The sequence below is a fragment of the Ambystoma mexicanum genome, chromosome 8 (genome assembly GCF_040938575.1).
Source record: "Ambystoma mexicanum isolate Mex_15411 chromosome 8, UKY_AmexF1_1, whole genome shotgun sequence".
In the NCBI taxonomy this organism is placed as follows: domain Eukaryota; kingdom Metazoa; phylum Chordata; class Amphibia; order Caudata; family Ambystomatidae; genus Ambystoma; species Ambystoma mexicanum.
In genome coordinates this window covers 305,650,549-305,677,468 of record NC_090929.1, presented here as the reverse complement: position 1 = coordinate 305,677,468, position 26,920 = coordinate 305,650,549, and the positions used below count along the sequence as shown (strand labels likewise).

Here is a 26,920-nt window from a genome sequence, read left to right as displayed (position 1 = left end):
AAGGACTTGATGGTATCTCAATTGACATGTATACTTACCACACTGAATTATAGGCCCCCTTATTAACACTGCTACTCCTAAATCCTGTCCACTTTCCTCCATGCATCTGGGACATTCAGTCCAATGAGATGGGACTGGAGCATTTTTGTTACAGCACCAAAACATTATTGCCCTGCCTCCTCATGCTCCGCCCTTGGACTTCACCTTTAGTCCTTTTCTCCGCACAGTCTCCTTCTGCTTTATTTATATACAAAAATCATAAAAGCCACATACAATCCAACACATTCATATAAAGCAGATAAGCAAAGCATGTAAAATATGATCTTATTCAAATAAATCAACATTAAAAACAAATGCATATGTAGGTTCTAAAAATCAAACCTTTGTCCACACATTAGTATACATCATATATAATGAATGTTCCGATTTAGATGCTAGCCCAAACAGTAAACAATTCTGTAAAAGAATACAAGTCTCGAATTTCATAAACATAGGAAAGACAAAGATAATGTAATTCTTTCAAAATATTATTGACAATTGCAGCACTTTAGTGTTAACATGTTTGACTTAAAATATATGTGCACACAATGATTGCTGCCTGATACACCAGGCAAGGAGTAGATATGTTGCTGTAAAAGAAACTGCAAAATTGTCTCTAGAATTTCAGCACAAGGCTAGTGCTACTGTCGTGCTTCTCAGATGTCTTGCCCAGAAAAGAGGTCTGAAGGTTCTTTTTCTCATCTGCAAGAGTGTTTTACTCTCATCTTCATACAGGCCAAAAGCGAACCAGGTAACCCTGTGCATCATGTTAGAGTGGGTGAGCTTCAATCTGCATTTTCCCCTGGAAAGATTCAAACAGACCTCTCCAGCGAAGATCTGATCTACTCTTCAGCAGGGAGACCCGATATGTGTGGTTGATGTGAAGGATGCACACCTGCACTGTCTTATATGGCCAACTCACCAACAATTCCTATGCTTCTCACTGGGGGATACTCATTACCAGTATTCAGTCCTTCGCTTTGGCCTGAATTTGTCTCTGCGAGTATTTATAAAGAGGATGGTGTTTTTCACAGCTTTCCTTCGCTTCCAGGGCATCCATGTATAAACTTACTTGGAAAACGGGTTTGTGAGAGCTCATTCCCACAAGTGGCAGAGGTTTACCTCCAAATTCTGATGGATCTACTGTATGACTTGGGCCTTACAGTAAACTAGGTAAAGTCTTCCTTAAAGATCAGGCAAAACCTGTTTTTTAACAGCTTCTTCTGGAATAAATACCAGGCCAGAGTAAATCCAACAACGGAAAGGACAATGGACATCCAGAATACGTATGCCATCTTCCTTAAAGCTATCACTATGAGGAAAATGTGGTTTCAAAGACTCTTATGACTTAAGGCTTCATGCGTGCCTGTGGTTCCGCTTGCTAGGCAGAAGATGTGCAGGACCCAGCTCACAATGATGGACTCCTGGTCCCTAGCATTGTCGCAGTTGGTTCCGATCATGGCCGCAATGCTATGCTACAGGATTTTACCTCTTGGTCCAAACAGATCAACCTGAAGTTGGGGATGCCCTTTGCAAATCCAATTCCTCTGGGAACCCTCACTATAGACTCTTCTCTTCTTAGTTCGGGAGCCAACATGGACTACCTATGAGTCTACAATCGTTGGCCCAGCCAAGTCTGGATAGAACACATCAATGTTTTGGAACTAAGAACAATCTTTGTCACCCGAAAAGTGTTCCAATGCAGCATTCAGAAGAAGCCAGTGTGAATTCGTACAGAGAACTTAGTGTTGATGTTTCACATAAACAAACCGGGCAGCATAAAATTAGACATCTGACTTTGTATTGTGAAGAATCCTATGGATCCCTCACTGAACCCCTGCCTAAAGTCTCCTCCCAGGTGGCCAGGGGAAGGCAGGTGCTTCCTGATTCCGACCCTGGGGGTGGTGTACTGCAGGAGAATTACCTGGGAGGAGACGGGACCTAGGGTGGTGAGGTGGTTCTCTGGGATGAGATACAATATTTTTCCTCTGACAGGAAGACTCTTACCACTGTATCTAAAGATGTTATGGTGTATTGTCATTTGAATCTCTCTCAACCTCATATGAGATCTAAGATTATGAACCCCAAGGTTATCAAATTACAACAAACTATACCTAAAGAAAGATCCTTTTTGGTATCCCAGACTAAACACCTTCCTCATTCCCAAAGGTACCAAGAAACGGATTATGGAAATGTTGCCTTCACTAAACCATCTTCCTCTATGATAGCTAAACCTCATAGCCCCTCTGTTAAAAACCTTAAGGGAATTAAATGTACCCTTCTAACTAATGTAGTTGAAAAACTTAACTTTTGTGGAAGAACCTACAAGTCCCAGAATCCTAGAGGTACTGAGACGAGAAAGAGGTCTGAAGAGACATGTAGATGTAGTAGTCAGGCAATTAAGCCTATTAGCCATTCCAATGATCAGCAAATTAAGGCTAATAGCCCACAACTGAAGACTATCGTTGAACCTATGAGGAATAAAAGTCCCCAGCAGGAAAGGAGGAGTAGAAGGAGCTGCAACGAGAGCTGAAAGGCTGGCTGTAGCAGCAGTAGTAGAGGAGAAGCATGAGGCTGGCAAATCACAAGAAAGAACAGAAGGGACGCCGGAGTGTGGAGACAGCAGATTTCATTTGCAAGCTCTGAGAGAGTCCTTTTCTTCCAAACTCTTAAATGGAAAGGCTGTACAGCGGAAGACGTGCAGGAAGCTGAGTTTTCCCCATGTGAGCTGTGTTGCCGTGATTGCAGATCTGTGAAACTCCAGGAGACTAAGGCCTGAAGCAGAAAGCAAGCCGAGGGTCTCAGGATGAAACGGAACTCCCAAATCCAGTGGCCAGACTGAAGACACAGTGCTGGAGAAGGGGCTGGGCCCCCAGCGAGCCAAAAGTAGTAGAAGAGGCAAAGAAAGTCAGGATAATTGAAGCTGGTGAGTGAACCACAGTATTCAGTTACACTGCACAAGCCTTGCCGGTAACTTTAGCTAGCTCCTAAGTGACTTGCGTATGGCATATGGCTGAAAGTGAATAAAAGCTGTTCTGTATAATTGAATTCCTGTTAAACAATGGTCTTGTAACACACGTACTTATTGTGAAAGCTTTAGTGTTCATGTGAGAAAGAAAAGGCATTTAAATCCATTTTTGAACACTATGAAATTCATTGCTTACTAACAGAGTGGTTGTTTGTCCTTAATTGAGGAAAATATATGCTTTACAGGCAATTACCAGATTCCTAACATTGACGTTATACAAATTACAAGTAACAAAGAATGAAAACGCAATCAAAAGAAGGTTTGATGTACCCAATTGTATTTCCCAATGGAAGTCAGAGTTACATCCTTTACCATTACACAGGAATACAATTCCTCATTCAACTTTAAACTTTACATTTTTTCTTAAAGAGAGGTTGCGTGTGCCCAATTGTGATTTCACTAGAAAGACTGAATGCTATACAGTTTCCAGAAGTGACATTCTTTCGATTTCAAATAAGTATTGAGTCTAAAACATTGAAGAGAAGAACAAGCATTACCCAATCTAATATGCATCCCCTTTTCACAGTGAAACCAGTCACGCCAAGAGTTAAAGAGCCATCAAACTACACTGTGAAGTTTTTAACAGTCCAGTGGCATACAAAACAAGTACACCATTGTTACCTGAAGCTAAAATAGTGGCGCTCAAGCTTCTGGGTAATTACTTGGGCTGATAACTGGCAGAAAGGTGGGAGCAAAGCTGGGGAAGGGGAACCCAATTCTTGGAAAGAATACTTTGAAGTCAAATACAGCCAGTGGTGTGAAAGACTTCTGAAGCTAGAAGGGAGAGAGTCTTATGGGCAGACACAGGTTGTTCTTGTGGCAGTCAGACAGATGGAAGAGGCAAAAAGCCTGCCCCTTTTAACAAAGCCATTAAAAGGAAGACTGCCTTGCCTTCCTGAAGAGGTTGAAGTGTCTTGTCAAAACCTACCTAATACTTCAAAAGTACTGAGCAGTAGTAGTAATACTTAAACTGTGGTGATACATGAAGTTGTCAGCAGATGTTACTTTGAAGTGGTTTGAAGCAGTAACGTGCTGTGAGACAAAGGTGACTGTTCTCATAGCACCAGCAGTAGAAGTGTGGTTGTTGAAAACAGAAGCAGCAGCACAGAGAAAGCATCCTGACAAATATACCAAATATAGAGTTGTAATTTAAGAGGTTGAAAGCTGGAAGTCCCCACTCATATAATGAAAAACCAATTAATGAGACACCAATGGACACACCCCAGTAGGGAATGAGACCAGGAACAATTGCGAGTGAGGTAAAAGACAAGCCTTCATATAAAGTTAAAGTGGGGCACGCAGAGGACTCTGCTACTCCGAGAGCGCTCTGCCAAATATACAGAAAATACATGTTATATTACAAAAACACATCATTGATGACGTGTGCTATAGAGGAGACAGTGAATATTGCTCATTGGTCAAAGGTGACAAGTCGGTACATATTATATAGTTGCGTTGCTCTAGTATTGGTCAGCACTGATCTTGTAACTTTTTGAAGCACACGGGTCAGCTGGGCTCATCGGGGGGGGTGCGGGGTCAGGCTATGTCCGTGCAGTAATATTTCTTGCTTTCTTTAATCTAGCACATCTCATCAATTCTAATCATACAAGATTTAGTAGAATACATAAAATTTAGGCATATCATATATATATCACATAGGCCTTTGACCTGGGCCACAGGGAGAGCGAAGATACATGGGAACAGGTGCCTTATCTAAAACAGTATTTCAGAATGCATGGGTTGAGTGCTTCTTAGATTTACTTTTTGTTAGTACAAGAAGAAAATATGGCCTCATGGGATTAGCACTATGGGTTGAACTGGGGTGGCACATGGGCAGGGGTCTTACAACTGTTACATCAAAGAAATGTGGGGCTTGGGGGCTTCAGGTCTATATTTCTCTCGGAAGTGTCTGTTGGTGCTGAGGCAGGTTTGTGGAGACGGATGTTTTTTTCCGGGACCTGGCTCCAGCCCGGTCACACACAGGGCAGTGATCTCAGAGGAAGAAGAGAGATACAGTATTACCTTGCTACAGTTCGCGCCCAGGCTTCCGTGAGAACAGAGCAGCTGTGGAGCCGACAGAGAGGAGGAGGTGGGGGAGACAGGCTGGCTGTGCGCTGAGAGGAAAAGGGGAAGAGGTGCAGGCTTGCGTTCAGTGTGTATTCACGGCCTAGTAGAAAATGGAGTCTGCAGGTAACACAAAATAGAGTCTCACGGCTCATAGGCCATGCACAATCATGTATCATTCAACGGCCAACTCACACTTTGGCCAGGGGTGCGCTGGTGATCGTGGAATGAGCACATCGTGTGCGTCATCAGGAATGAATGGGGCATGGGAGTCCCTTACAATGTCTTACAATGTCTTCAAATTGTCTATTATTGACATTGGGGAATATTACACCTTATCATTTAATTGTCGAAAATAATCTTGAAGAAGGGACAATTTATCATCCTAACCAGGATTAGCATTGGTGCTTTTTCTTTTTCCGGGAGCTGGAAAGGAATCTTTTCACCCAGGAACAAAGAGTTGTTACCAGTGGATTTTTGTTTGTTTGAACTTTTTCTTTGACTTTGAAACGTTCAAGAACTGGTTTCAAACCTTTCTTTTCTTTTGTTGAACATTTTGAAGTTCATTTTAAAACCCGGGGAAGGGATCTTACCCAGGACAGAAAAAAAACATGTGGATATCGTGTTGATATTCTTTATTATATTGTGTTGCTATATACATTTTTTTATGTTTGTTGTTTAGTGTGACAGTCAGTTTAACCATGTTCGAGAATGTTCTCTTAGTCTTTATAGTAGGTAGGGAATTTCTCTTTATAGTAGGGCAAGCAAGGTGTTTTCTTATTTAATAAAATGGCATATTTAAAGAAATGTACAAGTCTGCCTCGCAATACTTAATAGTGGAGATTTGGGAGTGGGGCACTCACTTGGGCATTAGGCTTCAGGCAATACATCTGCCAGGGACGGGGAACACTGATGCTGACTGCTAACCATGAGTGTGAACTGAACCAGGAAGTGACACTAAGCCTGTTTGGCACTTCAGACTATCTACAAGCGGATTTGTTTACCACAGGTCAGAAAACAAAATGTCCTTTCTATGCTTTTAGGGAGGACCAATGGGCATACTCTGTGGGAATACACTAGATATATGTCATGTGATGGCGATCACAGCTCTTGCGATTTGTCCTCTTCGCCTGTTTCATTGCGTGCAACTGAATTACCAGAATTCAGTTGAATGGGCCCTCATCTTTATAGCTTCCTAGTGGCCAGCCACATTCTGTCTCTTGGACCTTGTGAACCTCTCAACTCAGACCGTGGTACTATTTCTGGATTTTCTGGATTTGCTATCTCAGGAGGAGAAAAAGATTGTCCACCTCTCCACTTAATCGCAGGGCTTTGTGGCTCAATGTGTTCTTCCGTTGCTTCTCAAAGCTAGGTCCCGCTCAATAAATACCATAATAATAATAATAATAATAATAATAATAGTACCTGAAGTTAGACTCATATGGCACATGAGTCTGTCAGATTAAAATATGCTGGTCATACAGGCGGCAAAGATAGCCTCAATTTGAGATCAATATTAAAGCACGAATCTTAGGTTCTGGCCCTGGAGCTTAGAAAGCAGAAACCCTTACCAGCCTCCTTGGATGACTTTCCTTTGTATCAAACTTGGCTGCATCTGACATTCTAAATTACTCCTGCATATCTCTCCTTGCTAGGTGGTTCCTCATTCCAAGTGGTATCTGATCGTGGTTCTTACAGCTATATGTCACAAACCATACGAGCCGTATGTCACAAACCATACGAGCCGATCACTAGTGTCTTGGAAGCTGTCCTTTTTCGATCATGAGACCTTCAGCTAGTCACATGAGGGAAATCCAGGACCTATTGACGGAAAAAACAATCACAGCATTCCACCGAGTCTAAGTGTACTCTGCATTCACCCTTCCTTTTTCCATAAAATCATATCACATTTCTTTACTAATCAGCAAATAACTATCGTTTACCCCCTAGAAGAGCCCAGAATTTCTATTGAGACAGGAGGTCAGAAACTCTTCAAGGCTCTTTGAAACCTTTGGAAATTCCAATAAGGGTTACCACGCATCCATGGCCACTATGTTGAGATGGGCCGCCTTGTGCATACTGGAAACCTATCCGGTCCAAACCTGCCTCAACGTAAAGGGATCCATGCTCACTGTGTGAGGGCCAAAGCTCCTTCATTCGCTTTCCAAAGACATGTCCCCAAGAGCTCAAATGCTAGGGCAGAACCATGGGCTACCCCTTTGGCTTTTGCAGACACTATTGTCTAGATGAGAGCTTGAGGGCGGACTCTCCGTTCAGGCAATCAACCCTCAAGAATCCCTTCAAGTCAGCTTCAAATAGCCATACCTCGGCTGCCACCATGCACAGCTCATTAGGCATTATGAGCTCCGCCATGCATGCTCATCCTACCTCATCTAAGCCTGCGCTTGCTAATCCTCCAGAAATATGGAGGAAAGTGGACCGGAAGTAGGAGTAAAAATGTTACTCACCGTAGTGCTGACTGTACTCCCAGCCCAGCCCCCTTTGCTCCATATGCCCACCTACCTCCCTTCTAAAATCAGTTAAGCCATCATTCAGGGGATGACCTCAGCAGTTGCAAAAGGACTGAAGGTTCGAGGCCACGGGAGAGGCATGTGGAGATGGAGCACAGGCTGTGCATGCGCCCGGCCTGTGTAAAAATAAGGAAAGGTCAAGCATCTTTTGGCGCTGCAATGAAAAAACGTCAGTCTCGTCCCATTGGATGGAATGCCCCAGTAGTATGGGGGAAAGTGTAATCACGATTAGGGCTGCAGCAGTCAATACAGCCAGTACATGTTGCATTATTTCGATTTAGAATCTGGGAACAGTTGATTTTATCTAAGTATGGCCATAGAAAGGAACTGCTTCGTATTTTGCATTTATGGATTTACGCGCAGCAGCTGACGATGTCGACAATTCACAACAATACACATCCCTTATTAAATTGAGGATGTCGAAAAGCCTATACAATGTTTTGATGGCGTTACATCATGTGACTAAAGCCAAAGTCAGATATGTACTAGAGATGGAATTAACGGAATATTTACTGTTTGGGAGAGAGGTTTGCTAAGGTGGTGTCCTCGAGCCAATCCTTCTCAACTTTTATACAAAGTCCCTCCCTGCTTATTTAAAAACATTGATTGACATCCAGATAGATAAGGGAAAGATTCCCACACTTAGGTATGTTCCTGGCAAGCTGCCCTCTTGCCTCACAGAATTGGTCAACGAATATTCTTCTTATATGGATGAGATGAGATACATCATTCATTTGAGGAAGTGCAATACTGTGGCAGTATTGAAACGTGTAATCCCTTGAAATGTAAGAAATTGGAGCCCTGCCATGGTTTTGATTATCTAGACGTTTAATATATTGACAACCTTAAATCGGACTATCACATGAATGAACAGAATAGCAAGATAAAATCGGTAGGTGGGGGCATCTTCAGGTTTCTGAGGAGTAGTGATGATTATTTATTTTGCAATTTTTATAGCACCCCAACCCAGAGGCATCTGGGCACTGTCCTTAAGAATGGCAAATAAAAACAACAAGGTTACATGGCTGCACATATACATAAAAAAAACATTATACATACCAAACATACAAAAGCTAAGCTATAACGCCAACTAATTTAGAGCTAACCTCTTATGGCTATAGTGTTGAATGTTAAACATGACTTGGTTTAGTAGTTTCTGTGTGAAAAGCCAACTTTTCAGCTGTTTTTGGAAGGTCCAGAAGTATTTTTCTGACCTCAGTGTGGGTGATAGTGTGTTCCAGTGTCTAGCCGCTACCACTGGGAACCTGCTGCCCCAGCTTGCTGCAATTTGAATCTCGGTGTGGAGAGCAGGTGCAGGTGTGCTGAGATCCTGTTAATTGTCTAATTTCAATTTACCAAGTCAAATGTGTCTCGCTGTGCCTTTCTTGTACATCAGGGTCGGAGGATACTGACAGTCTGTGCAGGAACCCCCAGAATCTTGACATGCCAAATCCTGGGGACACTGAGGTCTACTTCATTATATATTTCTGATGCTAAAATTGAGCTTACTTATCTATTTGACCTGACCTTTTCAGCCATTTGTGTTTTGGTGCACAAGGGGAATAACAAGTGTGCTGTTTTGACCAAGGATCTGCTTAAAGATCTATTGGTACATGATCTTCTCCTAGCACAATTCTATAGCTAACACATGTGAAAACCGAGATTATAGACCTGAGGTCAGGGACGTCATTTGGCGGTCGCCAGGAGTCGCACCTGGGACCTCTAGGGTCTCCCTCGGTACCCCTGTGGTCGCCCTTCAGCCTCCTAAAAACAAAAAAGTAAAACAAAAATGTGTAAAATATATTTTTTACAAAATTCAAGCTCCTGGCATCTGTGGCCAGCACCATGTGGCTCTTATTTCTGAAGTGGCTGGCTTTCTTGTTCAGGACTCTTTCAAAAAACACATAGTTCCATAATTTTAACACTTTTAGCAGTGACCCTAAATAAGAAATAATAGGAATAACAAATAATTTGTCTGGAATTCTATACAACAATTGCTAGACTAAAGGTTTATTTCAGGCACACTTCAGGGGGTGAGTCACTGATTTAGTCTGTTCTTAAACACCTCAAATTCACAATGCAGACAAAAACGTCCAAAAAGCATTTAGAGTAGAATAAGCATCCATTTCAGACTATGGCCCTCATTACAACCCTGGCGTTAAGGGCTGCGCCGTAAAAGGTGGCGGCGCCGTTAACCCCTTAACGCCTCATTACGAGGTCCCTTTGCGGGTTGGAGATTTTAACGCCTGCTTTTTGCAGGCGTTAAAAACCAACCCACAAAGGGACCTTGGTGCTAATTACGGTGCCGCAATTTGCGGCACCGTACTTAGCGCCTTCCCCATTCCCATTGAGCCCTATGGGGCAAAAATGGGAATGGGGAAGGGCCATGGCGGCATGGGGAATTACCGCCCCGCCAACCTCGGAATGGGGCGGTAATTCCCCATTCCGCCATGGCAGAGTCGGTAAGTTTCCGGCATGGACCATGGTGCTGTTAGCACCATGGTTCAACGCCAGGGTCGTAATGAGGGCCTATGTATTTTGCTTTTCACAAGTAGCAGTTATAGCATATTTACTCTGCCGTTGTCTTTACGATTATCACAAGACATTCCATCTCGGTGTCCTCAGTCACTTGACAAATTTCATGTGCCTAAAAGCTTATGTACTGTGTAGAACTGTTTGACCATAGCACATAAAGAGGCCCTTGATTTCATTGTGCCACAATTAATGCTTTGTTGGTATGTGCCTATCTTTCCTATCTCCATGGCATGGCATATCCAGGTAGGCATCAACACCCTGGGCCACTTTTGTATGTTCAATTACTTCCTATTTTATCTCTACATTTTCCCATAGGAAAAGGGCTGGGCTTGCTGAAAATGTTTACTATAAGGCCACTCTGAAACATTTTTCCAGGATCTATTTTGGTTCCCAGTCCACCCCTGTTTGTTTGCATGTATGAGGTAGCGAGTCCGGGATGCCGTGTCAGTGCGCGGATTTCCCTGCACTACTCTAAATTCTTTAATATACAGTTATGGACCCTCGCAATGATATGTATTTTGCCAACCTTTGAAGCCTGAAAAGTAGATTCACGCAGGCTTGACATGTGGCCAGCTTTGCACCAGATATGCAGATGAGCTGGCCTGCTGTTAAATCTCAGTTACCAGTTTAATGGTATCCACTACAGAGTGTAATTTGCTTTCTGACATTGCGAACGTTCAGACATGTCATTGCTAATTTTTCTCTAGCCGGTAGGATAGCTATAGCCGGTAAGATAGCTCAGTGGGTTGAGCGCTTGCTGCTGCAATGTTTGTGTGATCTGCAGGTTTGAATCCCAGGCAAGACCAACTCAGCCTTTCATCCTGCTGAGGTTGATAAATGAGAACCAATTCAGGTTGGGTGATGTTGTATGTATATTTGCTCTATTTTAAGTATTTTAAGCGCTTAAGCGTAAGTCCTATATAATAACACATCAATTTCTTTTGGCCTTGGATGTCTGCTTGGATTCACAGTAATTTGGTAATTTGGGCCTATACACACTGATATTAATGATACATATGGTGTTTTGTCAAGGGGTGAAAGGTTGTGCTCAATCACTTCCTGTGATGTCACTTCAGGGTGGGGTCAAATTACATCACTTGCCGTGATGTCATCGAAGGTCAAGGGTCGTGTGATGTCACTTTTGCTACCCCTGGCATTTTGGTGAAATGATGTTCCTGCCAGAGGTTGGTTGACTCATATGCCATATGTGAATTAGATAGTAGTGTAGTGTAGAGGAGGAGCCAAGTACCCCCACCCCAACAACTTTGCCCATATTGCCTATATGTTGGGAACCAGAACGTGAGACATGTGCAGTACCAGTAAAAATACCGATACCAAGGAGAGTCCTGGAGGCAAGATTCCCTTTGAGAAAGCCATACCTGGTACGAGACAGTATGATGGCCATTTGAATGAAATCCCAGAAGAAGCAGAGCAAATGAATGGAAGAACAGAATGATGACGTTACCACTGTCACACAGCGATGAACTGATGGACGTAGAAGAGATACAGAGACAAGAGGATGAAGATATTCTATAGGCATCATGAAAGCGTCAAAGATAAGTGACATCTTGGGATCACGATGAAGAAACGCATGCTACAGAAACGATGAACATGTCGAGTTATTTTACACGTGTACAGATGCAAAGAAACGCAAGCAGACGAAATATTCTTGAGGCTAGCTTTATGGTGAATAGATTGCGGCATGCACCAACGTATATATATATATTGAAGTGAGGAAAGAATGGATTTTTCCACTATGTTTTATAGCAGAGCTGGACCAGAGAAGGAAGGCCTCTTTTCCAGTGTGTCGAAGTTTAAAACAAGTAAATGAATTGACAGGAGTGAAACTCAGAAAGGCAAGGCTGGACGAGCCCCAAGAAGCCAAGGTCTTATCAGGCTGGGGTGAGCAGACATTGGATACAAATCATGTGAAAGAACAAAACTCCTGTTCTGAAAACATGGACAAAAACAAGGAAGACGTCAGAGGTATATTAGAAAAATTGTATTTTAAATGCACTAGAGCTCGATTTTGTGGTCTTCAATCATGTGAAAGGATGAAGTTGGACGAACATGACAGTCACATCTATGCATGAGGGCAGAGCGTGCCTTCACTCCCCTGAATTCTACAGAGTAAAAGAACACTCCCAAGGACAAGTTCAAAGCCTTAATTGACAGCAGATCACTGACATGAAATATGGTAATTGGTGGGATGCTATGGTTAAGACTAGCTCACCAGCACCTGGAAGACCAGCCTGCGTGCTGCTAATGTAGGTGGAAAGGTACTGACAGATGTTAGAGTGCCAACCAATTGTAGGGGGCCGCATGATTAAGGGTCCTATACTCTGTGTAGCCAATGGGACGTTGTGTATTTAATGACATTCATAATGACCTGTTTAAGGGGAGGGCTTAGTTGCCCCACCTGATGTTAAGAGACCTATAACTTTTCTTTACTTTTTAGGTTAGTATGGATCATATACTTGGATGTTCCCTTAGAACCTATTACAATAGCCACTAGGTTTTTGAAGTTTGTCACATAGGATGACTTTAGTAAATACGTAGGTTGACATCATCAATGACTATTTTTTGCTATAAAAGAATGCTTTTTTAAGATGCGTTGAGACGTTGAGACGTCCGTTGATGTCTGTTGTACTCTCTGTTTTAGATAATTGATGTTAATATAGTTACCTTTTTGCCAACTACCTGTGTCATTTGGATTATTGATGTTTGAGTAACTTCTGCATTCCCATCCATCTCAAGGGTATTGCTTCCTCATCTTAAAGGGCTGGGGTCTCCCAGTTCTGTAGTGTGCTCAATAGTATCCATGAGTACCGTCATTATTTCCTCTTTTGCTTTTCCTAATGCTCTTCCTGTTTTCATTGATAAAGTGTTACAGCCGCAGCGAGGGAGCTTCGTTTCTCCTTGACACTAACAGTGTGATTGCTTTACCCAACAGAGAAGCATTACCAGTAGCCCTGTGTTTATTATTGTGTTTGCTGTACTTATCACTTGTCTATTTTCCGGAACGTATCCATCTAATGAAATTCTCACCAGTATGTGTTCCTTTCTTCAGATATGAAGGTCTTTGGTGTGAACTCAGAGACCCAGATGACTGTGGTGCGAGGATGCCCTGGAGGCGTTGGAGGCCCTGGCATCAAAGGGGAAGTTGGAAATGTAGGATTTAAAGGTAGGACTTCGCATACAGGGAGAATGGGAATCCTGATATCCTATTTGATCAAAATCCATATGCTGGGATCAAGGTGTGCACCAAGTGTCTAGCTATTTTCAACATCTGTGTCCAAATGTCCTAAATTCGTTTCTTCTTTATAGTTCCTTCATGGCATTCCACCTTTTTTCAATTACATTTTATAGTCATATGTTTTCAAACAAGAAGTAAGTATGAAAAAAAGATTGCATATGCATTTATAACTTAATGGCATAGACCTCCAAACAGAAATTGGCTGTTGGATTTGCATTGCTATTTTGAGATTTAATTCAAATGCAGCCACATAGGAACATGTGCACATATACGTCACTTTGTGCTGACCAACATTATTTGATGCACCTCTACTGAGATCTGGAGAAACTGACTTTCCACTTGACCCTTAAATAGGCTCTGCTGTTAAAGGCAAATACTATCACTGCAGCTAACTCTGGACAAAATGAAATATACAACAATTTACAATGACATCAAACCTTACACAATCATACATAAATACTTCTAAGCACCATACCCAAAAATGAGGGTCAGTCTTCTCTGGCTTTTGGGAATGCATACCTTTGTAGTTGTTGTTGTCGTGTATGGTAAATGCATCCTTTTAAAAAAAAAAACATTTTTATTGAATTTTTGCATAACATAACCTTCATACCACACTGAGCAACATGCTCAACTTCAGCACCCTTTATCTTCCCCTCCATGTTCCCTACAGCCTTCCCCCCTGCCCGCCCCCTTCCCAGTCTGCCCATACAATTCATTACTAATCCTGGAAATCATGTCTACCTCCTCTCGTTCCTGCTCATTCTCGTTGACCACCCTGCCGGCAAACAGAGTGACCGTCAGTGCTATCCACCTCTGTAAAGCCATACCAGGCTCCTCCATTTGTGTTCTAAGAGCTTTCTACCACACCCCTGTCTCTGCCATGCACCATTTCTCCAGATCCCTCCACCACCTGGCTACGCTCAGCGCTCTCGTGCCTTTCCATCCCATGGCTATACTATGCTTGCCCGTGATATATTTCAGGTCCTTCAGTTTACCCAGCAGTTTGTCCTCATTTCTTTTGAACTGCCCCAGCATGCATGCTTCCAGTGTTTCCACATCAATATCCACACCTCCCTGTGAAACTTTTCATGCCACCTCCCTCCAAAAACCCTGTACCACCTGGTATCCCCAGAAAATATGTGTGAGCCCCACCTCCTCCTCCTTGCATTTGGAACACACCTGTGTTGTTAGTTTTCCAAATCTACCTCAGGGGGTGTGGATCACTATGCCCCCTGCTTTTGTATCTCAGGGTAATTGTGCACTGTGTTACTCCTAAATTACTATACTATGGACACACAAACATAAGACACAAAGAAAACACATGAATTGCTTCAACAATGAAAACACTTTTATTCATGCACAGCAATGCTTGATGCTAACACTACTACAATGCAAATCTCGAATTTGCACCTTGTATGCTTTGGGTGCAAATCTAATATGCAATGCAATAACTTTTAATGCAAGCAATCTAATGGCAACTTATCCAGTGCATTCATACATATGGCAAGTGTCAGCATTCACCATTCCTCTCCAATCCACACCACACTTCACACTCTCCCTATAAGACAATCCCTGTCTGATTACCCCATCTATCATGTCAGCCAAAGCTCTGTGTGAGTGTCTGTCCCAATTCCCCGTTGGCATGTGTCTTATTCAGATCAATACTCCCCTCTTGCCATGTGCAAGCCTCCCACTCTGCAACCAGCCAGTCAGTCAGTCAGGGCCTATCCTTGGCCTCTAAGTGGTCTCGTCTTCCTGCCAACTCTCTCTGCCAGTATGGTCACTCGAACTGCTTCAATGCCTCTGCCAAGCTCTTGAACTCTCCCAAGCTGATCTTCCAAGGCTGCATGCCAATGCCTCCATCAATGCCACACCAAACGCCTCTCTCAATATCAGAGTTAGAGTCAGCTTCATCCACATCTACAACTAGAACTAGCAACTCCCAAAGCCTTACCTCTGGTTATACTATTCAATGACGTACATAAATCTCTATGGTTATATGTCTCTCTCTCTGTCAGAATTTCTAAATCCGAGCAGTGCCTAAAAGTCTGTGCTGCACTGCATGTTCTGTCCAATTACTGCGTGTTCTTGTCATCGTGACATTTGTTCATCATATCTTGTACATGCTATCAGTGTTACATTTTACCATAACATCTCTCATATTCCTCTATTCACTCCACTGAAATCCCTCTCTTCTGCATGTCTTTCTGTGAGGCAAAGTACTCCCTGCATGGCCCCCACCATCTCTGTCTACGAACACCAGCCAGGCAGGCCTGATAAGCCAGCCCTTCTCTGTTCTCCACTTGGACAAGAGTCATGTTATCTGTTTCTGAACAACCAAACTGTTTATGCATTCCTCATAAACTGTAACTCATAACATTTCTCTGCAGAACCAAATGGTGATTCTCTTCTGTCTGTCTCATCCAGGATGGCTTCAAAATGCTATAGGCCTCATGCTTTCTGTCGTTTACTCTCTCTCTCACAATGGCAAGCGTTATACTCAATGCTCAATGCATATTCTGAGTGCACACTCATACATGTCTCTAAATGCATTCATAATACATATAACATATCTCTGCATGTCTCTACCAAGGCACTTCAAATATAACAGGCCTCACTCTATAGCAAATGCAAATGGCTACATAATATGTGGATAATGGATAACTAATCAGTACTAATCAGAATGAATGATGGATAACTAATCCCTAAATGGGTAATGATTCTCTAATGATAACAAACCAGGCTTCTCCATAATAACTGGTTTCACAGTGTCTCCGCTCCTCTAAATGTGGATATCACAGCAGGTATAAGATATGCTCTTTGCACTATGTATAGTTGTATCAACTGTAGCCTGGCATTTCTGGAGACTTTCTTATGGTAACGCCTGATTCCTCTCCACTTCCCCTCCTCGAATTCCTTTCCTAGCTCCCTCTCCCATTTGCTTCTACAGTGCAGTTCGGCCCGAGCAGTACAGCCCAATAATAAATTGTAGATCCCGGACACATTGTGTCCCCCTTCTCCTGCTGTAAGGATCATCTCTACATCCATGTACTTTATATCCCCTTCCCTGGCTCCGGGCCACCTCTCACCAAGCAATCCCAGAATTCTACAATGCAGCAAGAACTGGTCTGCCTGTATCCTAAACTCCTCATGTAATTCCTTAAAGGTCTTCCACCTTCCCTCGCCCCTCAGATCTCCAACGGTGGCCACTCTGCACATCTCCCAGCCTGCCGCTATTATTCTCCTGTCTCCCGCTGTGTTGCCCACCACCGCCACTATCGGTATCTGCGGGGAGAGCTGGTCCATTATCCCAGCCACCTTACAAGCCCTGAGCCAGATTTCACCAGTTTGCCGCTTCCCTCCCGTGCTCCCCGCGGAGCCCAGAGGAGGTCTCTCAGGTGCCATCCTCTCAGCGCGGGCTGTAGTAATGTTGTCTCAATCGTAACTTCATCAGCCATCCATTTCACCACATGCTGCAGCTGACACGCCAGGAAGTACAGCTCAAAATTTGGCACCCGCAGCCCTCCTTGGTCATATGGTCTCTGCAATGTGTGGAGAGCCACCCTATGTCCACCCTCCTGCAACAGGAACCCCACGCATCATTTTTCTAGTTCCCTGAAAAAACACCCTTGGATATCGTATGGGATATTTCCGAAGCAGTGCATGAGGCGCGGCAAGGCCACCATTTTCAGCAGTGCCACTCTCCCCATCACAGACAATGGCAATTTGCTCCAGAACCCCATGCAAGGCGCTAAGCCTACCTTGGCTCGCATCGTGTTGTGCTTGTGTTCCTGGATGGGGTCCCGGTAATTGTTACTGCCCAAATATCTAAACGAGGTCCTGCTCCAGGGCAAGGGGAGTACCGGCAATTCACCTGCTTCCAGGGGAGCTGTGGCAGCCAAGGGGAACAGGCACAATTTCGTCTTGTTCACTTTAATGCCGGTAAGGCTGCTAGAGTTGTCTAGCACCTCCATGATATATGGCAAGTTCGCTTCTGAGTCTTGTACATAGAGTAACACATCATCAGCGTACATTGATATCACGTGTCTGACCCCATCCACCTCTATGCCTATATCCCCATAGTCCTTTCTCAGGCATGCCGCTATGGGTTCCGCTGCCAGTATATATAGCATCGGGGATAGCGGGCACCCTTGCCTGGTGCCTTTGTGCAACTGCCAGGTCTCTGAGTACCTCTTCCCTGTCTTAACCCTGGCCATTGGAAGCGTATATATCAAGCGCACTGATCTCATGTACTGCGGTCCGATTCACATTTTCTCTATTGTTGCATACAGCCAGTGTACCGAGTCAAATGCTTTGACCGCATCTAGAGAGGCAACCGCTCCCTGCACTGGATTGTCTATCGTGCTATACATAACATGGCAAAGCCGCCTCAGGTTCTCCAAGATGCCTCTTCCCGGCACATATCCCGTCTGATCCGGATGGATCAGCTTGTGGATCACTTTGTGTAGTCTGCCTGCCAGGACTGTGGTCAGGATTTTACTACCTTGATTTAATAGGGACAATGGTCTGTAGGATCTGCAGTCCCCCCGCCTTTGTCTGGCTTCAGCAGGGGCACTATCAGGGCCTCTCACATGCTTGCTGGTAGTAATATGTTCCCTGTTGACTCATTATACACTTTCGTCAACAGTGGCGCCAATATGTCCACATACACCTTATAGAACTTCCCCGGTAGGCCGTCTGTACCCTGAGCTTTCCCCGTGGGCAGGGCTCTAATTATGGCCTCCACCTCCTCTGATGTTACGGGAGCCTCCAGTAACTCCGCCTGGGAGTCCTCCAATCTGGGCGAGTCTATCTGTTCCAGTACATCTTGTGTCTCCTTCCCATCCCATCCTGGGGCGCAGCATATAATGCTTTATAATATTCCAAAAACACCTCATTTATCCCCTCTTGCATCCCAACGTCCTCCATCTCCTCATTTCGAACCATACAAATAGGGAGCCTCAGGGTCTTCCACCTGCACAGCCACGCCAACATCTGACCTGGTTTGTCTCCCAACGCATGGCTCCTCTTAACATATTTAGCATAATTATGTCCCATTGTGAGAGGCCAGTTTGTCTCAGTGCTATCATCTCCAGCTGCTGCTGTGCCAACAAGGCCTCCCCCTCACGCTCCTTAAGTACCCTTTCTGTTTTTTCTAAATCTCTCACCAGTGCTTTTTGTACTCCTCCTGATTCTGCTATATTCACATGCCTGATGATCACTTTATATGCTTCCCAGACTGTGCCAACTTCGTTCACACTCCCATCATTAATTCCAATGTATTCTACATTTTTTCCTGACATGCTAGGCAAATTTGACGTCCTGAAGTGCTTCACTTCTCAACCTCCACGTGGGAATCGGAGGCCAAGGGGCTGACACCCTCCATCTTACCACCAACTGGGAGTGGTCTGACAATATTCTGTCTAGGTATTCTGTCTCTGCGAATTCAGGACCGCTTTCTACCCCAGTAAACATATAATCTATCCTGGTATACACCTTATGTGGCGTCGAGTAATGGGAATAACCTCTCGTTACACCATGCACCGCCCTCCATAAATCACGCAATTTAAAATGTTCTACCAGCGAGTTTAGCACATTCGCTGGGGGGAATGGTCTCTTATGTTTGAAGTCAGATCTGTCTAAGACTGGGTCCCTAGTACAATTACAGTCTACTCCCCATATCAGAGTGCCACTCCTGTATAACCCCAACCTTGCATGCAATGATCTAAAAAAACACTGTGGCATCATGGTTAGGTGCGTATGTATTCACCACACAAACTTCACGGTTCTCTATTTGCCCATTTACCATTACCATACACCATCCTCCCCTCGTTATCTGATTTTACTGCTAACACTTTGAACGGAATGTCTGGAGCTATCCATATGAGGACTCCTCTTGCATATGTCGAGTATGTAGAGCCCACCAGAACCCCACCCTACACCCTCTCCAGGTTCTTTTGCTTCTGGCTGTCTAGGTGTGTCTACTGCAGCAACGCAATTCCCACCTTATGGCGCCGGATATACATGCTCACTCTTTTATGTTTCACATAATTGTTTAGCCCCCGTACATTCCAGGTCATAATTCTTATTGAGTCAGCCATCATTACTTATGCTGGTTGGCTCGTATGGCCACCACTCTGTGGCTAGTCTTAGGAGGAGATCAACGTACAGTATCCTGAATCGCGACATGCTTTCCCTTACCCCCTAATCCCCAACTCCCCCCCTGCCACCCAACTACCATCACCCCAACCATAACTATAACTACAAAAGTAACTAGTCCCGCTATGCCACGCATGCTGGGATAATCCTGTTTCTGCTCCTTTCCACCTGTCATATGACACGTTTCCGGTGCCCTACGGGCGGACCCTAATAACGCGGTCCTCTACCAGACCACCGTAAATCACATTACGCTTGTGCACTATTGTCACATCATATTGCATTATCGCATTCTGTTGGCTTATTGCCAGCTATATAAAGGTCCACCCCAGCGCACAGGGGCTTCACTCTTTCCTGCGCTTCCTCGACATGCAGCACTGCGTCAGCACTATCCGGGTCTCCTTGGCCAGTCTCGGGCTCCTCCGGCAACTGCGTGCTGTCCATCCATCCGTGCGCTTCCTCCGGTGATTCAAAGAACAGGGATTTGTTATTGTGGATCACTTTCAGTCTCGCAGGATATATAAGCATATACTTGAGTCCTGCTTTCTGTAGCCTCACCTTAACAACGATAAACTCTGCCCTTCTCTTCTGGACTTGGAATGTGTAGTTTGGTTACATGGCCATCTTCGCTGAGTCTCTTTGGATCCTTCCTCCTGCTCTGGAAAAGGTAGAATCTTCTCACGGTCCCTGTAGTTCAGCACCTTAGTTATCACCGGCCTGAGCGGCGCTCCTGGGGGCGGTCTTCTGCCAAGGGAGCGGTGCGCTCTCTCAGTTGTGAACCCCTGAGACTGTTCCCCCACACCCCCAATCTCCTGCAGCAATAGATTCTCCACATAGTTGGTGGGATCCGCTCCTTCAGCGCCCTCCGGCAGGCCCACAATTTGTATGTTGTTTCTCCGGGCGTGCCCTTCTGCCTCCTCCGCCCTTTCTTCCAAGAGCTTTACTCTCTGCATCAGAATGTCCACATCTTTTGTAGTTTGCACACATATTTCAGTGTTTTCCTTCACCTGCCCCTCCAAGTGGCTTGTGTGTTCCACAATTGTGCGGACGTCCTGACGCAGCAGTGCCAGGTTGATAGCCACAGCGTCAATCTTCCCTTCCAATTGGTCTGCAGCACTCCTATCGCATCTAGAATCTGTTGATTGCTGGGTTCTAGGGCGTCTGGTGGCTGTCCCTTCATCTTCTCCATTTCCCCCTATGGTTGGGGCATCTGGTTTGTCGTGTAAGTCTCCAGTGTGGTCTGCTTGTTTTTAGACTTAGCTCCCTTATTTGACATTTCCAGTGCAAGTGCCGACAAAGCCACCAACCTGCAGTGTGCTCCAGGTCTCATTGCTACTAATTTGCCAATCTCTCTGCACGGCTGCCTCCAAGTGATGTGGCACTCTTATTGCTACAGTGCTCTCCAACCTGAGCAAATTAGCACTGGCACCCAAATTTCCGTTAGCGATTGCCCCGTCATGCGCCACTTAGTGCCTCCTGATTCGCCCTGCTGACTGCGTGGGCTCGCATACTCCCAGGGCCCCAATTTGATGACCTGCACAGGGGGCCCAAGGTTCCCACATGGGCCCCATGAGTGGAGAGGGGAGACGTCCCTCTTCTTGTTTAGTTGTCTAGGTAGGGCCCCCTCTCCCTCACCAACTCCTCACCTTGGCTCTGCCGCCGTCTCCTTGTCTAACCGCCAGTGTGCCGTACCATGCGAATCACGGTCCACACTACCGTGCCAGGTATCCGCCTCTTTCCTTTGCACTGGCCGCTCAATACCACTGGCTGCTGCGTACTTCTCCCTGGCTGCTTGCGGTCCTATAGAGCGATCCACTGGGGTCTTTCTAAACCTCAACACTGTTTGTTTGTGGCGTCGCAACCTCTCTGCTGCCTTGAGGTCTTACGTTCCATGGAGGGGGTTCCACCCAAGCTCCAATGTGCCCAAGTACTGCTTGGCGTGGCTTCCTGTGTCAGGTAGGGTGTCTGCATGCAGGGTGGGCTGTGCCCTGCCCATGTTTTCCTTCCTCTGCCCACAAATACAGAATGTACCTTTACCTCATGTGTGCATCGAACAAAGAAACAAATAGACTACTTTTTAATTTCCTTGTGACTCATGAATAATGTGATAGACTGTGACATCTTGCCAGGGGGTTCTCTGATCATGAAGCAGTGAGCATAGCACTAGACACATCATTAGTGACACCAAAAGAAAAAAGGTGGAGAGTGAACACCAGCTTGGCGAAAATCCCACAAGACAAGGCAACTATCAAGCAAGCCTTATAAGAGTACTTTTGTTTGAATGAGGGCTCAGTAAACAAGAAAAGTAGCTTGTGGGAATGTGGGATATATTGACCCACTCTGCAGTGCTTTACCACATCACTAAGCTGTATTTGTGCAACAACCGAAAAGATGGCTGCATCATCCTGCAACACACAATTCAGGCAGGAGGAAACAGGGGACACACTGCAGGAGCGTGCCAGTGTGCCCTGAAACCTATAAATGGAATTAAGTCAAGAGGTAGCATTGCTTTGCTGAAAACCCAATATTCCCCTTCAAAATGAAACCTTTTTCACCCTTTAAAAATGCTGTTTGACGCCAATTCCATCCATTCATCTGAAACCACTGTGATTGAAAAGGGCCTGCCGTGCCCAGGAGAATTCATTGTGCCTCAGCAAAACTGGGCATAATTCCTGGATGACAGGCCCAGTCAAATTAGCTTTGAAAAAAATCAACAAGGAACTTTATTTTTCACTCACACAGGAACGCACGTTCATTTTCTTCATAATGTAGCAAAACACCAGCTGTCTTCAAAGGAACTCCACTATCTGAGCATGGTCAGTTTCATATATGCGTGTTCAGATAAAACTCCTGTCTTCAAAGAAAAATGACTTTAGCTGCAAAGACATAGTGCAAATCTAATGAAGCTGCCAAAACCGAATTAAAGAAAGAAATCTCAGCTTGGCACCAGGTGTAAAAAGAGGCTTTTGCAAAATAAAGAAAAACGAACGCTTGTGTTTGAAAACAGTAACGGGTTAATAAAAGCTTCACGGCCTTCAGCAATATGAAGGGGTTTGTTACTGGTGAGACTGTATCACATGTGTTATTTGATGCAACAGGTTTGTTTAATTCTGGATTTAAGATGAAAAAGTGAAGGATGTTAAACCCAGGGTGGCTTAAATTGCAAAGTTGAAAAACAGGTTTCTGGCAAAAGGGAGGGCTATGTCTCTCAGCAGATCCTGGCAACCCCCTGATAATTATAGGGTGGAACAGACTTTCGTCTCTCCTGAAACCCAGGACAATGAAGATCCCAGGGAAGGTGTGAGAGACAAAAAAACTTCAATCAGGCTGAGAAACCTCCCATCCTGCTTTGAAGGAAATGCCAGTTGGTGTTAGCTGAAAAGAAAAAAAAAATGATCCAGTAACACCCATTTGTTTCTAAAGACTATTTCATAAGGAAACTTTGAAGACTTGTATCTCGGCAGCAAAACTTTGTAGAAATGTAGAAATGTCGTAGTGTAAAAGTGAATTTGTGGAGGTTATTTTAAAACTTGGTAGAATGCATTGACACCTTGTGGACAGAAATGGTGATATATGGTGGATTACAAGAAAAGCATTCACGTTGCAAATGTAAAATGTTGTACATACATCCCTAATGACAATCCCTACCTCTGTATAAAGTTGTACAATTTTGAGTCATATAAATCCCATTGAAAAGCATGAAAAACTGGTAGAGGAGCGAAACCAAGCCTCACGGAATGGAGGTTTGGACTGAAATGTGATGCACAAAATATGTAAGCTGTGTATATGATTTGTTAAGAGGTTGCACTTGGTTGAATATATGTTTGTGGCAAAATTAGATTTTAGTTCCAGTAACTATGGGAGGTTTCTGGACACTGTGAAACACACCCCATAAACCTGACATCATTTTTCTGAAATCCAACCAGCAAAAAGCTTGGTGGAGACATTACCCCTGCCCAATCCGTTTGATAGAGGCGGGTGTAGTAAAGCCTGCCCCAGTAATATACTGTGATGATGTCACTAGGCATTATAAATAAGAGCTCCTGACAACACACGGGAAGACACTGATTCCCGATTTCCTACGCCGGCGTCCTGTTCCTGTCTGTTCCTGTCTTCATCTTGCATTTATCCATCTAGACTCCAGATCCCAACCACAATGCCAAGCATTGCTGATCCTGCTTCAGCTAGGCCTCAATTCTAAAATAATCCTAATAACCAAGGGAAACGCTGTGGTGTTTTGGGAAGAATCCTGAATTAACCTGACTTGCTGCTCACTAAATGCATGCCTGCTGCAAACCTGCCATGCAGCTGATCTGTAGTATCCAGTGAATAATCCAGGGCCAGTTCAGTGCCAGTCCAGTACCAGTCTAGTGCCATCCGGTGATCAGAACTACCCAGCAGTCTTGTCAGGCGCCTTGTCATGTAGTGACCAGAACCCTTGACGGTCCAATATCCTAAACTAAAGTGGACTGTAAGTATCATCCCTACCCCATAGAAATCCATAGTCTACTTATTTTGTCTTTGTCCCTATCCCATCTCTATACCATCCTATTCTCACCCCAAGATCCTGTTAAAATTGTCAGACTTATTGTGCAACCCTGCTTTGACCCTTTGCTTAGTGGTAGCGCAGATTTTCTCTTCATTTTTGTTTCTAGCGATTTTGATTAAACAAATTAATTGTCCATAAAGGAAACAGGGTACACCACGTGAAGGGTTACAACCGCTGCGTAACTGTGGAGATTCACTGGTGACATTCTCTTTTCCTTAGTCATTAAATACAGTTTAAGTCAAGTTTTCAATCCATTTGAAAGCAACTTTTCTGTTTTTCTCTGCTCTGTTTTCCTAAAAATGAACCTCACTATATCTAGCATAACTCACTCAATTTACCAGCTAGAGACTTAATCTCACGTCCATATTGTATCTACAATTTTTCACCCGTTTTTGGTAAATTTAGGTGGGAATTGCAAAGGTTTGCTAATTTTCCAACGTGTCTTTCCTGCAACATGTTTTGAAACCTGCCACTCATTTCCGAACTGTATGCTCTTGGTTATACATTGCTTGTGATTGTTTGTCCTTCTACATGGTTGCTGTAGTGAGGAACTGTATTTGTTTCAAGGTTTTTGCACACATTCATTAATTCATTCATCCATTTCCGATTGTTATTTTTAGCATTGCAAGGGTTTCAAATCCTTTTTTCACTCTCATTTGAGGAGGGAAAGTTAGATTTGAATTCCTTTTCCAGATTAATATTCCTAACTGTGTGCTGCTTCCTTATATCCATTCAGAAGAGATTATTGGTGGGTTGAGGGAACATTGCAGGGGGAAATCCTAACTAGAGTGCTATCTTTCCGAAAATCCAAAAGTTTTTCTATTCCCTGGTGTTTTCTATCTGTGTTACTAAAGGTTTAATTAAGTGCATCGCCTACATTCCTATTCTTATTATCATCCCATTGGTGATTGCTGCCCCATTTATTAAAATGTGTATGATTTCTTTTGAATTTTTAAATAAATGAATACATATTACCTTTACTTACCAGCCTGGTTACTAGTCCATCATGACCCGGGTATTTGAAAAGTGGGTGTGATATGAGTGGTGTATCTCTCAAATATTGACTCTATATATAAATAAATAAGCATTTCAGTCGTGCGCTGAATACTAGGCTAAGACCAGGGTGTGTCACCTGACTGAAATCCTTAACAGGAAGCAGAGAAAGCCTATATGAGGGGTACTTTGATGCAACAGGGGGCAGGGAAGAAAAGAGCGGGCAGAAATATTTGTCAGACTGCATTGGAAAAATAAATTGTTAGTTTGACACATCTCTATGAGAAAGCACCAACAATCGAAAACCTACAGAAAGGCATAGTAATAACTGAACACGTTGTTCACGAAAAAGGCTAAATATGTGCTTTTTTGACTTTAAATAGGGCATCTGGCCCAGCCCTTTAAGACGACATAGCAATACTTAGAGACAGATGGAGATGCAGAATATTACTCAAACATCAATAATCAAAACTGACTGAGGAAGTTGGCAAAGTGCGACTGTTTTAATGTCAGCTCGATCTTTATACTCATAAATCAGGTTATATACTTAAATCTCGTCATAATTGATGTCTACCTGCATTGCAAACTACAAAAAACTATTTGGAATGGTGATAGGCTTACAAGGAACATCTAGGTATACGTTCCATACTGGTCAGGGAAAGTGATTGAGTCTCTAACATCAGGTGGAGCAACTAAGCTCTCCTCTTGTGCAGGACACTACGAATGTCATCAAATATATGACATCCCATTGGTTATACAAACTATAGGGCTCTCTATTACGTGTCCCTTTATAATTGGTTGTCACCCTTGTACCCCTCTGTAATATTCCACCTAGGCAAGCAGCATGCAGGCTGGCACACAGGTGCTTGTGGGCTGGTCATAACCATAGGTTCCCACCAATTAGCCCTGGCATCCATCATCACACTTGGAGCCTACTAGTCAATTAAGGCTTTGAACTCGGCCTTGCAAATGTTCACTGTGCTGGAGAATTTGAGGGAGTATTGTCTTCTTGGTTTTTATACAGTTCATCATAGTGTCTATTTTCAACTGACCACATGACTGTAGTCCATGTTTTCGAGTTTTACGGCATTTAAAATACTACTATTTGATGAACCTCTCACGTCTTCAATGTTCTCGCCTCTCATTTAAGACAGAAGGCTTTTTCTTTTCATACTTTCTGTCATTGTTCGTATGCACATCCAGGCCCAAGATGGCCTTGACTTCTTGGTGTTGATCCAAGCAAGCACTTTTTTGATCCACCTCCATGGTTGAGTTTTCGATTTCTAACTGCGACAAACTGAAAACGTCTTTCTGCTTTCGGAATCCAGCTCTGCTTAAGCATGTTGCGGAATCATCCATAGTCCTTATATTTCCTATATATATATCCTTTTGCGCATCGCCGGGGTATGTGTATTCCGGGGGTGCATGTGGAGTTTTACACGCGAATTCGCTGGTACGAGCAGGGTACGGGTATTCCGGGGGTGCGCATGGAGTTTGACACGCAATTTTGCTGGCACGAGCGGGGTACGTGTATTCCGGGGGTGCACGTTGAGTTTCACATGTGATTTCGCTGGCACAAGCAGGGTACGTGTATTCCGGGGGTGCGCATGGAGTTTTACACGCAATTTCGCTGGCGCGAGCGGGGTACGTGTATTCCGGGGGTGCGCGTGGAGTTTCACATGCGATTTGGCAGTGTGGGCCCTCTCGGGTGTGCCCATCCCCCGTCCCCATGCCTTGCAGGCAGCCCACACCACAGGGGACCACCCTAC

General features: G+C 44.1%; 1 protein-coding gene across 1 annotated transcript in view; it reads left to right on the top strand.

Annotated features, from left to right (window-relative positions):
* LOC138471860 (ficolin-2-like) overlaps positions 1-26,920 on the top strand; it is a 450,860-nt gene that overhangs the window by 42,219 nt on the left and 381,721 nt on the right. The window contains exon 2 of the mRNA XM_069609719.1: positions 13,268-13,381. Coding sequence (XP_069465820.1) covers positions 13,268-13,381 — 114 coding nt within the window. The remainder of the gene's footprint in view (positions 1-13,267; positions 13,382-26,920) is intronic.